Source organism: Stigmatopora argus, chromosome 10 (genome assembly GCF_051989625.1).
Source record: "Stigmatopora argus isolate UIUO_Sarg chromosome 10, RoL_Sarg_1.0, whole genome shotgun sequence".
NCBI lineage: Eukaryota > Metazoa > Chordata > Actinopteri > Syngnathiformes > Syngnathidae > Stigmatopora > Stigmatopora argus.
The window spans coordinates 10809938-10822175 of record NC_135396.1 but is presented as its reverse complement, the minus strand read 5'-3'; the positions used below and the strand labels follow the sequence as shown (position 1 = coordinate 10822175).

The 12238-nt window shown below is 41.0% G+C and overlaps 1 protein-coding gene across 1 annotated transcript; it reads right to left on the bottom strand.

Annotated features, from left to right (window-relative positions):
• Positions 1-246: 246 nt before the first annotated feature.
• On the bottom strand, positions 247-12174 carry mettl16 (methyltransferase 16, N6-methyladenosine). Its single transcript, XM_077612150.1, has 10 exons — positions 12051-12174; positions 11702-11839; positions 8627-8814; positions 8387-8527; positions 7525-7640; positions 7236-7378; positions 5538-5607; positions 3712-3801; positions 1113-1286; positions 247-987 (listed from the first exon to the last, which is right to left on the bottom strand). Exons 2-10 carry the CDS (start codon positions 11827-11829, stop codon positions 448-450), a joined length of 1590 nt encoding a protein of 529 aa, XP_077468276.1. The 5' UTR covers positions 11830-11839; positions 12051-12174; the 3' UTR covers positions 247-447.
• Between the last annotated feature and the right edge of the window lie 64 nt (positions 12175-12238).

The window sequence follows — 12238 nt, the reverse complement described above, 5'->3', positions numbered from 1 at the left end:
CATTGTGAAATAAGCTCCCTCTTGTGGACGACATGCGTCATCGCAATTGTCTTATTTACGTGCCATACAGAATATATAAATCATTAAAGACTCCTAAACAATTTAAACATTTTCATGAACCTAACACGTATTTTTTTAACTTGGAAGTTGAATCTTTAACCTAATTAGTGCTTAGATTTGTAATTCTCATCATATAATTCAACATAAACCAAATTGTCAAGTCGTGAAAGATGTCACACTGCTGCAAATTTTTTACAAAATCACATTTATTCCCATTGCCTGGCAATATAAAATATAAAATGCACAATGTAGATTAGTACAAGTTTAAATGGGTACATCTAATATTGGCGTCATTAACACTGAAGTTAACAAATTCAGTTACAGTTGTTTCAATTTTTCCTAAACACATCTTGCAGTTTACATACATGATGACTATTTTGCCTTTCTCTAAGATTTGGCAACAGCCTTTAAAAGAGTGTTCCTCAGAAAAGTACACAGCTGGTTCATCAGGTCTTTATTGTGACCTTCGACCCAGTGCATCTCGACCACGACATCGCTCTCCTCATGCAGGACATTCACAAGACACTTAAACAAAAAGTGCTCCACTGACCCTGGGCTCCTCGGTTCTTTCGAGATCGTCTCTCTTGCAGCGTCCTCGCCATCCTTCACGGGGAGCATTTCAACATCGTCGCTGTCCCCCTTTTTGGACAGCTCCCCTCCGGGAACCTGTTCACTTTCAGCCAACGGGACACTCTTGTCAGCCGGCTCTACAATCGGCTGCCGATCAGATGATTCCCGAGTCGAATCCTCCGTTTTTTTTCGGGTGACGGGCGGTGCGGCGTCGGCCCCCTGATGTGCTCTCGGCAGCTCTCGTAGCTGGCGCATTTGTTCTCGCCGCTTCTGCCGCCCGTGGACCCACGTGTTTTCCACCGCAGTCAGGAGGAGGCTCTTCTCCTGCTCCCGGCACGGAACACGCTTGTGCAGTACCTGCATGCAAAGGAAAAAGAGCAGATCTTCTGATACAGTTCAAAGTGCAATACGTTAGTTTGAGTTAAACAGTAAGCCTAGAAATTTAAGGGAAAGCAAAACCCTGGACAAAAATGAAAACTCACCCGCAGTTCCGTGAGCGCCTTTTCCACCAGAGTTGTGATGCCGTCAAGAGGACTGTGGCCAGTACAGCCCAGAGCACGAGCCTTCGCCTGCAGCTCTTTTAGAGCCACATGGGGAAGTGAGAAGGAAAGAGGCTTTCGGGCTCTGTCCAACTTGCGCTTCTTACTGGGGGGTGACTGACACAAACCAGAGAAGAAAACAAGAGTATTAAAGTTTGTCTGATTTAAAAAAAAAAAAAAAAAAAAATTTTTTACTGAAGCTAACAGTGTGATCACCATTTAATGTCCCATATGCTTTCTAAATAAATCAATTCGCTATTCTTTTGCTGGATTTACATTAATGTAACAAAAATTGTTGGCTCTGTGGTTTATGGGTAAATAACAACATCCAGTTAGTTGTTGTCAGTTCCATACAGTTCAAAACATGACAGATTGAGAAATGACCATTGGGCTTGTACTGAATTTTAAAATCAACTAATCGACTTGTGGAATTGCGGATTGTCAATGACCATGTAAAAAAACATTATATATTATCAAAAAGCAGAAATCACTATTGCACAGTCAAAATTTTCCTAAGGATGGCAATTTTATGCTGGATAAAAATGTATGATTTTCTGCTAAGTAGCTATAAAAGTGACTTAAGTGGTATTTGGTCTCAGTTCTTATCTAAAAACATTTTTCGTCACTGTTTGCTGGTGGGATTTTTGGCACCAGATAGATTCTGCCTTAAAAATATATATATACACCAACTTTTTTTCCCCTCTCCAAGTGGTATTCTATGACTTAATATTTGTTGAGTCGATAAAACTGAACTTGAAATTGAAAAAAAAACCTACATTTTCCACATCAAGCATTGATAAAATATTGATCGCATAGATATTTTACCCAACTCTACTCTGAATTGTCGGAGGCAGCGTTCACAATTCCATAAACATGTCGGTAAACGGCATCAGCATGTTATCAACACCGACGGCAGTGATCTATATTAAAAGCAAAAATGGATGAAGACTACATGCCTTAGCTAGAACGGTGGTGGGTTTTCTGCATGCACACAAGAGGGAGCTCCAAGCACACACTTCTATGTATTGTACCAGCAGTGACTTGTAAAGTGGATTGCCCTTTGAAGTCAACCTGTAATGGCGCTAGAGGTCATTACCCAACCGTATCTCGGGACAACATGAGCTGTGCTGCAACGCTTGCCTGCTCACCCACATGCCAGTGACTGGGTGTTCAGTGTCACTCACAACAGCTCTCGAGGCTGCCGGACCAGGAGTGGAAGGAGGCGAGGGGCTGCAGTGACGGGGCAGACAGCATGGCCGACTGACCTACAAAGAGGAGCGGTGAAGGAGTTGGCTGTGACCTTCACGGGCTGCTGCTGTTTCGAGGGTCCAGTTTGCTCACCTCCATGTAGTTTTTTTTAGTATGACATTGAGCAATGCCAATCAATGCACACGTATGTGGGTAATCCAAGTTGATTGTGCAGTCCTCCTATTGATGCTGGTTCATGGGAACTGATGAGGGCACCTGGTGCAAGTATTTAGCTAGTACAGTATGAATAAATGATAACCTCATTTTCCAAAACGCTCTACCCTTACTAGGGTCGCGGGGGGTGCTGGAGCCGATCCCAGCTGACTCCGGGCCATAGGCAGGGGACACCCTGAATCGGTGGCCAGCCAATCGCAGGGCACAAGGAGACAAACAACCATTCACGCCCACACTCATACCTAGGGGCAATTTAAAGTGCCCAATCAGCCTACCATGCATGTCTTTGGAATGTGGGAGGAAACCGGAGTACCCGAAGAAAACCCACACAGGCCTGAAAATGATCAGGACTGCTCAAGGTTTTTTTTTTCCAAACCGCTCTACATAAAGGTATTTTCTCTTAGAAAAACCTAGTCATTTTTAAATTTACCTGGTGGTACAAGGGTGAAGTAGGTCACAGTTGTACATGTGCCACATATGTTTAAGACCAAATATAACATTAATGAGTGTGGTCCATGCACGAGTAGCTGACATCCATAGGAAGACATGCATTGGGGCAGAATGAGTCAACCAAGCATAGATTTCTGTATATGTAGAACCATCTGTGAAGTCAATATCAGAGCAACTGCATAGATGCGAGAGGAGGGTCACAAAGAAATGTAGGCCAATTATTCTGCTCAACTGATTGTGTACTAGAATGGCTAAAATAGTCTAGTCAAACAACGCCGCTCACGCATCTGCTGAGCAGTCACTTTCGGATTTATCTTTCCAGCACACCGACATCAACATTTTTCCCGATGACGGACACTGACACAGTTTATTGTCGTGTTTTCTCCAACACTCTCACTGTCCAGACAAAAGCCAGTGAGCGCGCACATTTCTTGCCCTGGCAACTGTTGCCAGGCTACTGCTAAACTAAAACCACATAAAGATCTCCCTAGAGGACAAAAAAGAGTGTGTGATGGAAGAATGAACGATGCAGTTGGGAGGGGCGGGTGCCTTGGTGTCTGTGTAGGTGCATTATTGAGTAGATGGATTTTGGCTGTTGGAAACGCCAAAAGAGCAGGCAGAGACAAGCCCGAGCAACAAAATGGCCCACCCGAGGCCTACAAAGGCTTACCGGAACTGTGACGTCATTATAGAAGCTCCAGGCCAGCGCCCACCGCATGGTACGGCCCTGGCAGAACTCTGTGTGCGTCACTTTGGGCACCTGGAAACGACAGCAACAAGAGAAAAAAACATGAAACAAAACAACCCATTTAGAATGGCTGTGAATTATTTTTACTATTACAAAAAAAAATTCCATTCATTTTTCAAAGCACTACTTGTATTTGTTAGGGTTCAGACTAATCCCAAATCTAAGCCAGGTGATCTGGAGAGGGACCTCGAATAAGCAGAATATAATTGTTGACACATTATCGTTCCCATAAAATTTGAGAACAAGACAAATAAAACATACACACATCTGATCTGAATAGATTACCATTAAAAAAGTATGTGCGCACAACATTTTACAGAGAATCCCAAAAGCACACGTTATTTGACTAAACTGGCACTCGGTTTGATATGATCGGTCAGCAATCCCTGCGGTCACTGACCGCTGGACCTCTTCATTGCGGGTGTGAAAAGAGAAGTGTGGCGGCGTCATGTGACAAAGGGACACAAAGTGGGGAAAGCCTTGTGCAAATAGCACACTTAACAGCCTGACAGAACTGCCTAGGGTGACATTTCCACCCGGTGATAATACTCAGTTCCACTCAATGTGGCACTGTTTGGAATGGTAAACACCCAGGACCTATGTGAAGCTTACTTATTCAGCTTGTGCATGAGTCGTACTTCAGTTTCCTCACAGATTCCAAATGCAAAAACTGTAAGACTGTAAAAATGTCTGTAGCAAACTAACTATACATATAGTCACTCTTAAAGAAAATAATGAGCGATTAAACCATTGACTATATAAACTAAGCCCCTTTCTTCCTTCCCTCTCACATGTTCATGACAGCCTCCCTTTGGGATTCCTTCCAAAACCGAACCCTCGTTGATGAGCAGCCGTGGCGGACTCAATTCACGGGAGAGTGCAGGTGCAACAAACCAAGGGACCGGATCTTGCTCATTCAAGTACGTGAGAGAAGTGACTGGCACGAGTCTGTAGGCCTGATCCAGTCAAGAGTCATGAGCTGGGCTATTAGTTCTGACTAATGACACTCATGGCTGTTAAGCAAGACAGCGCCCGGCAAAGGCAGTCATGCACTTACAACAGAAATCAGCACATTCATGGCCTGACTGGCCTGCTTGAAACAGCGAATCAATTTTGGTGTTCGCTTTCCTGTCAGACACTTATTATCAAAAGTAAACATATAAATTAAAACTGTCTACAGTTCTTTTTTATTTTTATTTTTTTTACATGTACAGTGGTACCTCGACCTACGATCAGCTCTACCTACGACATGCTCGAGGTATGATGAAAATTTCAATCGAATAATTTGCCTGCGATACATTCAAAATTTCGAGATGCGACCAAGCCAGGTGGCCATGACATGAGAGGCTGTTTATCATTGTAGCGCACTGTCTTTTTTGTCGCATTTCTTTCGTGTATAACAGATATCTACGAGCACTGAACGATTTATTCAGACGAGTTTCGACCAGGAAACGCACGACGCGCATGCGCGGGCAAAAAGAGGGCTTTCTGGGTAATGAAGTATACTCGTGCACGCAACACCCATAGGCAATGGCACCCTTTCTCAGAATAAAACTTCATTACCCACAATCTCAGTCCCGGAACGGATTAAGATCGTATATCGAGGTACGACTGTAAATTGATTGAGATTACCAATGAACAGACTTGGACACAACAAAGCAGGGGTGTCTTTGCAGCATTTTGAAATTACAAAGTGCATTAAATATCATACAGTTGTGACAGCCTTTTGGCTGAATTCAGACACTCACCCCTTGCTTCCGCAGCTCTTCCTTCAGTGGTACCAAGCTACATTTCTTCCCCAGCATGCAACTATACCACCTGGGGAAAGGAGCATTCACATTAACCTGTTAAGCACAACACTGATTACTAGCAAGCAGAGAAATTAGAATAGATGAGAAAAAGACCAAGGAAATTCTATTTCAAAGAACATTTTTAAAGAAACCCGCCACAGTACACAATACAGGCTTTGTGAAGCTACAAAAAGCTCACTGATTTATCATAAGGCCACAACTTGTGACTCCTAGGGGCATGTTCAAACAATAACATTATCCTCATATGACTCATTTTTCAACTAATCTTAAACACTCCTCCAGCACAGTAAAAAGTACTTTCACCTTTTTCGCTTACTAGGAGGCACACGCATAAGAAGGCACAGTTCTTTTACAAAACTGGGTGGAGAAAATACCTTTTTTTTTTACCTTCTTTTGGTATACGTTTGAAAATACATATTGCATTATATCGGAAATGACAAAATATTTTTCTAAATAGATCATGCCTCATTAATATGATGTTAATTCTTGCGTCATTTATAATTCCTTAGTTTCCTTTGCTCACTAAAAATGCTGTACAGGTGGTGTGTGTGTTAAATTTAATCTAATTTGACACATTGTGGTGAGATTACATTTAAATCACATTGTGGCAACAACTATTTGTTTTATTTGAATAGCTTTAGATCATTTTTTATTTATGAGGCTCATACACCAGAAAAATAACTGGCACGTCGTTAGATTGAGGTTGTCACATTAGCATCACGCGATGTGATGAAATATTGAATACTATAGTATATGTAATAGTAAGAGATCCATGCAAACAGTGTGGCTTTTCAGTCAATTTTAAATCTGCAGCTACTCAATAATCCTGATCAAATTCAAGCCCCGTTTTTCAAGCAAAGACATTTTTACTAGAGCTGAACATTGTCATATTAGGGACATAATAAGTACATATGGTTATGTTCTTTCAAGTGTGCTTTTGCACACATTTGGAGCAAAGGGGATTAACCCCATAATGGAGAGGGAGTCAAAGGAGGGCGGGTGGCGATGAGTCTCAAGGGACCAATTGGTGAAGCTAGCAGTTGCCAGGGACACCTGCTAACTCTTTTGTCCCGGCATGCTTTTTGGTTTTGGGAGTGACAGCCGGTGGCGGTTGGGTGGTCCTGAACGCCAATCCCCAGAAAGGATTTATTTATACGCTCTCTTTCGTCTGTAAACGGGCATCAATCTGACAAGAGAGCAGGGAGGTGTTAACATTCGGCTTTCTGGGAGACGCACACAGGTGTGGCATGTCTAATTTGTTTGAATTGTCACATACAGCAGGCCCCGCTTCCTCCACTCCCCCCGTGACAACACTGACTAGGAAGAAGGGATTGCTAAAGTGTCACCCACCCAAACACAGATGTTCCCAGTGAGCTCCCAGATACAGAGTATGAGGTGATTGTGTGCCAAAATCATTAAAGTGACAGCCCCATCAATATGCGCACACCCCGTTTTCCAATTGGCCCACTTCCCCTCACTCAAAGTGCATTAAAACCTGTTAGAACCTTTCCATAAAGTCAGTCCCTCAGCCACACGGAACATTTTTACCACTCCTAATCACAATTTGGTTTCATACTTTGACACATTTGGTTTTACACCCCTCCCCCCAAAGGTGAAGCTTTCTTTGTTCCTCACCGCAAGCGTTTCTTGAGCTGAAGGCTGTCATGAATGATCCTCTTAACAAACTCCAGTTCGCCGCCCTCTGCCATGATTTCCGTCACCCCGCCCGTGTTGACCGAGCTGGGAGGAGGACGCCGTGCGTTCCTTGAATTGACCCCCTGCGGCGGACAGCAAGGCAGACAGTGATTAAGATGAAATCCTATTAAATGTCTGTTACTATCTGTGCAAACAAATCCCGCTTCAGAAAGCCACCTTAGCAAACATTTTGATTCTGTTAACTAGGTAAAAACAAGAGCACATTCACCTTGGCTTCAAGCTGGTTGGCAAAAAAAGGAGGGTTGCACATGCAAAAGTCGTACACGATCTCGGTTTCTTCTTTCAGGGCATCCATCAGCAGAGTCTTTTGTGGAACTTTTACAACTGTAGTAGACAAAACGGCAACAAATGTTTACCTGTGAAAGCTACAAATTCTCCCTCAAATTAAATATCTTTGCTAAATTGTGAGTAAATTATCTGACTCAACTGTTAAGCTGACTTTTCTGATGCTCACAAAGATTTGTTAAAAAATGGCATAAACCTAGACCTGGGCGATAAAATGAAAACGATAATTATCATCAAATATTTTCGTCAACGTGTAAAAAAGGAGTTGCATTATCTTTATTGCACAACACAACACGAAAAAAAACGTTTTAAAATGATATTTTATCTTCTCTTTTCTTTAGACGTAAGGTAACACTTGCTTTTATAAATGAATAACGAGGAAAGTAATTTATTTTATTCACAGAAGTTTGAAAGAGAAAATAGGTGACAGTTAGCATAATAATTATCGATATTATATATATATATATATACATATATATATATGTACGTGTATGTGTGTGTGTATGCGTATGTGCGCACACACACAAACCATTTACACTGATGGACAATTTATGTTAATCTTAAATTAACATAACATGCATGTGTGGTCTGTGGAAGGAAACCAATTTATAGGCAAATTGATTCTGAATTTGTACGTTTAAAAAAAATCACCATTAGGAAATTGGATTACATGCATAAAGACAGTGATTTGTTATTGCTCCATTTCATTTTTTAACCTCCTTTTTTCCCCCTGTGGCCCGATTGAAACATTATTAGTAGCAACATTTTTGTGAATGCACACTCACCTTTAACCAAGTCAGACAAATTGTTCTGCTCCACATTCCTGGTGGCATAGTCAAAGCATATATCATCCACCTCAGTTGCGAGGAAGAACCAGCCGTTCATTGAGGCTCCCAGCAAGGGGTAGATACAAGATGCACCAGTGCCTTCAAACAAACAACAAAAATGAACAATCCATATGAGAACATGCTTCCATGTTTTATTATTTGAATATAACAGGGGATCGTAATGTAATTTGACCATACCGATGTCAATGCCTCTACGTGGTTGCTTCTGGCCATCAATGAGATCTTCCACCCAGTGGATGTAGTTGAGGCGCAAAGGAACAGTTGGAATGAGTCGCTCTAGGGGGATCTCGATGCTCAAACCAAAGTCCTCCTTTAAAAGAGTGCAGGTCAGGGCTCGAACGGCCTCTGGCTCCTTGAAATTCAGTCTAGGAGGAACACAAGAGAACTAGGTAATGCCAGCATTTGCGTTAAGATTAAGAATAGCATGAGGCAGACATGCTAACCACCGACTCAAAATATTAAAAAAAATAGATCCATATTCAGGAAACAATGAGATAAGAACACAGCAAGCATAATGTGGGGTTCTAATTTCTTTTGTGTTCAGCTGCATGGCAAAAAACCCAATTAACCCTTCAACACCATGCACCAGCCCATCCTACAGCCACACAACACAGATAAGCAGCTCATTCATTTACAATCCAGTTATAGACAATGAAATCCACATGTGCACACAATTAGCACCCCCCCACTTTTTATGGGGGATTCCCAGCTCCAAATGCTTCACGCTGCATGGTGAACCGTTGCAGCTGTCATCCGAAAAAAAATGCGGTTCGCAGACAGACAAGAGTGGGCGAAATGCGAATAATTAAAGCTTCGCTGAATTGTTTTCGCAGCTTGACAGATGTAATTAGACACATCCCAGCGCTGGCAGCATCTTGCATTTTAACAGGATTTCGACAGAATACAAGGAAAAAACACTTGGGGGAGGGGAATACCACCTACATATTCTTACTGTATTGTTATCGTCCCATTGTATGTACACCAATTTGGCCAAACATTGTCCCGTGCCTACTAGTCCTGACACCTGTTATTTAAAAAAATGTGGTTCATAGGGCATTTTTGGGAGAAAGAAGAACCTCGTCAGGTTTGAAAAAGAGGGACAAATATGAGATATAATTTACCTGTGGAGGCAATTTTAAAAGAATTTGCACAAAATGAACACCTTGCTCCCTCAGACCAGTACCAAAAACTAACAAAGGTGGGCCACTCACAAATTGGATAGGAAAGTAAAAAAAAAATGCTGATGACCAACATATAACTGAGATATAAAATACTGTTGTGTGACTTAACTATAAAAACACTAAAAAAAAGCCCATCTTAAATTGTGTATGGGGGGAGGGTCAAATCCGGGGAAATCATTTAACCATACAATATGAAATACCATACATGCTAAGAAGTTAAATTAGCATAGACATTACAATCGATTGGTCAACATAAAAAATGTGCATTGATGAGGGCACTTGTTCTTTTGTTATTTTGTGGTGCTGAATCTAATCTTTTTTTTTTACCTAAGACATGTATTATTATTTTTTGCAATGCAAAGTTAATGCAGAGCGATATCTGTGACAAATGGTAAGAGTATAGCACCAGCAAAAAAAGAAGTAAAAACCGTGTTTTAGACAACTACAAACACAGGAAACCAACAACAGGGACAAGTTGACGTTTTGTACTGCATTGCTGCCAAAGTGGGTCAATATGTGAAAATCAGTCAACTATGACAAGCTAACATTGACAATTCAGGAAAAAGTATACAACTAAGCAAAGGACTGAGAAGTTAAAATGTTATTGGAATGAATACATATGAAAAATGTTATAAAATACCACTAGTATAAGAATATTAAAAAAAAGCCAACTGCATGAAAACCAAAGCCTTCAGGAAATGACTGATGGCAGTTTTGAAATCAGCCTCCTAAGTTTTTACAGAATAGTTAATAAAAATACAGGCAACATAAATAAAAAAAACGAAATTGATAACCAGTGAAGGAATATATTCATTTGAACCATGATATTGCAGATTTTTGTCTATGATGAAAAGCAAAAGAAAAACAAAAAAAATTGACAGGGATCTAAATGAGTTTCAAATCACTAAAGTGAATCATAGACTGAGAGAAAGAGGAAGAAAGAACGCAGTTGCACTCGGCTCTCTCAGATGTGCTTCCATCCTCCCTTCTTCCTCAGAGGCCTAATTAAAAAAAGATCAATATTCTGACAGTAGGGCTGCTCAGGCCAGACCTCTATTTTTATCCCCGAGGTGTGTACTTGTGTGCGCGATTGTGCACTAAGGATGATGAGCAACGCTACGTCTCTATGGTAACCGTACAAATGATGGGAGAGCACGCAAATCCGACCACGTTGGAGCAATGGCCGACGCCAGATGGGACGCGAACGTACGTTACGTCGTCTGTGGTACGTAGATTTACGTGCTTACGTACATAGACGTACGTACATGGATGGGAAATAACAGAGGACAAACATTACTAGAAATACATCTCACTGGATACTCTCATCCCTCTACCTAGCAGCCCGGAAATTTCCATTGCAAACCAAAAATAATACTTTCACAGATGATTGGCTAGTGATGACACTCATATATTCTGACGATGCAGCAAAAAATCCTGACATCCCTTTTTTGCCATCGTAAACACATTTCAAGTCATTAGGCTTGCTTTTGTATGGTAAAATTTTAAGAACAGGTCAAGAGATAATGGGGTTCATGGTTGGGGAGAATCTAATAATAGTATTGTGTCAAACATATTAATCCTGGACCAGAGGTCCTGACAATAGTTCCAATTTAGTTATTTCATGCATACAGATTAGAATTTTGAAATTCATGCATTTATTATGGAGGCGATGGCTTTGGGTGTGTGTTTTTTTTTTCAATTAATGCTACTTTAGCTTCTCTTTGAAACAGTTGATTCATGTTTTGAAGGAAAAAAAGTGATGCCTTACTCGTGATAAAGAATATCTAAAGATGTGTCCCCCACATTCAGGATGTTCTTTTAATTTCCATATAAATGTAATATTTTCAGAACCTCTTAAATCAACATTTCCTCAAGAAATTAAATATGAGAGTTCCATTTCAATTTAAGAATTATGGTGAGTGGCTTTACAAATACATTACATAGCACAAAATGACATGTCTGTATACCCTAAGCTCTTTAACATTAAGTCCAGTAATATGAATACTTTAAACTATATTATCAGCTTGATCAGTGACCATTGATTGATTGGCATTCAATACTTGGTACTTACACAGCTTTTCCACTGAGGTTGGTCTGCACATGTGCTTGGAATTCAGGGTACTTTGAGGCCAGGTACGCAAAGTCGGGTGGTTTGTCTTTGTAGCGGTTTCTGGGATGCATGGACTTGTTTAGAGACATAAAAACAACCCTGTGGAATTGATGAACACAAAAAGGTGAGAAGCAGTACGTTGATGTTAGCATCCATTATTTGGTGAGCATTTTTTTCCATAGATGTATGCAGCTTGGGAAAATCACTGCCCAGTGTATATAAATATATATCGGATAGGTTCGCGCACTATTCATCAAAAACTAAGCAAGACTATAGCTCATACAATGAAATCACTAATACCTCCACATACCTTAAATCTTGTGGACGTCAAGTTGCCCTAAATCAGATGGCGACGTTGTGCACACGTTCTACAGTTCGAGTCGCGTGCTTCCTGGTTGTGTGACGTCATTAATCTGCGCCGCAACTGACGCTCGAGAATAGGGGACAAATGTAAACAATCATCGGCGCCACTTCATTTTAACTTTTTATATTGCATAT

Bases quoted from the DNA above. Each gene is read 5' to 3' on its own strand.
- mettl16 (XM_077612150.1), bottom strand. From the start codon at position 11,829: ATGTCTCTAAACAAGTCCATGCATCCCAGAAACCGCTACAAAGACAAA. The intron at 7,379-7,524 runs GTGAATGTGCTC...TGTCCGCCGCAG, and splicing joins CCAACCAGCTTGAAGCCAAG to GGGGTCAATTCAAGGAACGC. The intron at 988-1,112 runs GTGAGTTTTCAT...CTTTGCATGCAG, and splicing joins AGGCGCTCACGGAACTGCGG to GTACTGCACAAGCGTGTTCC.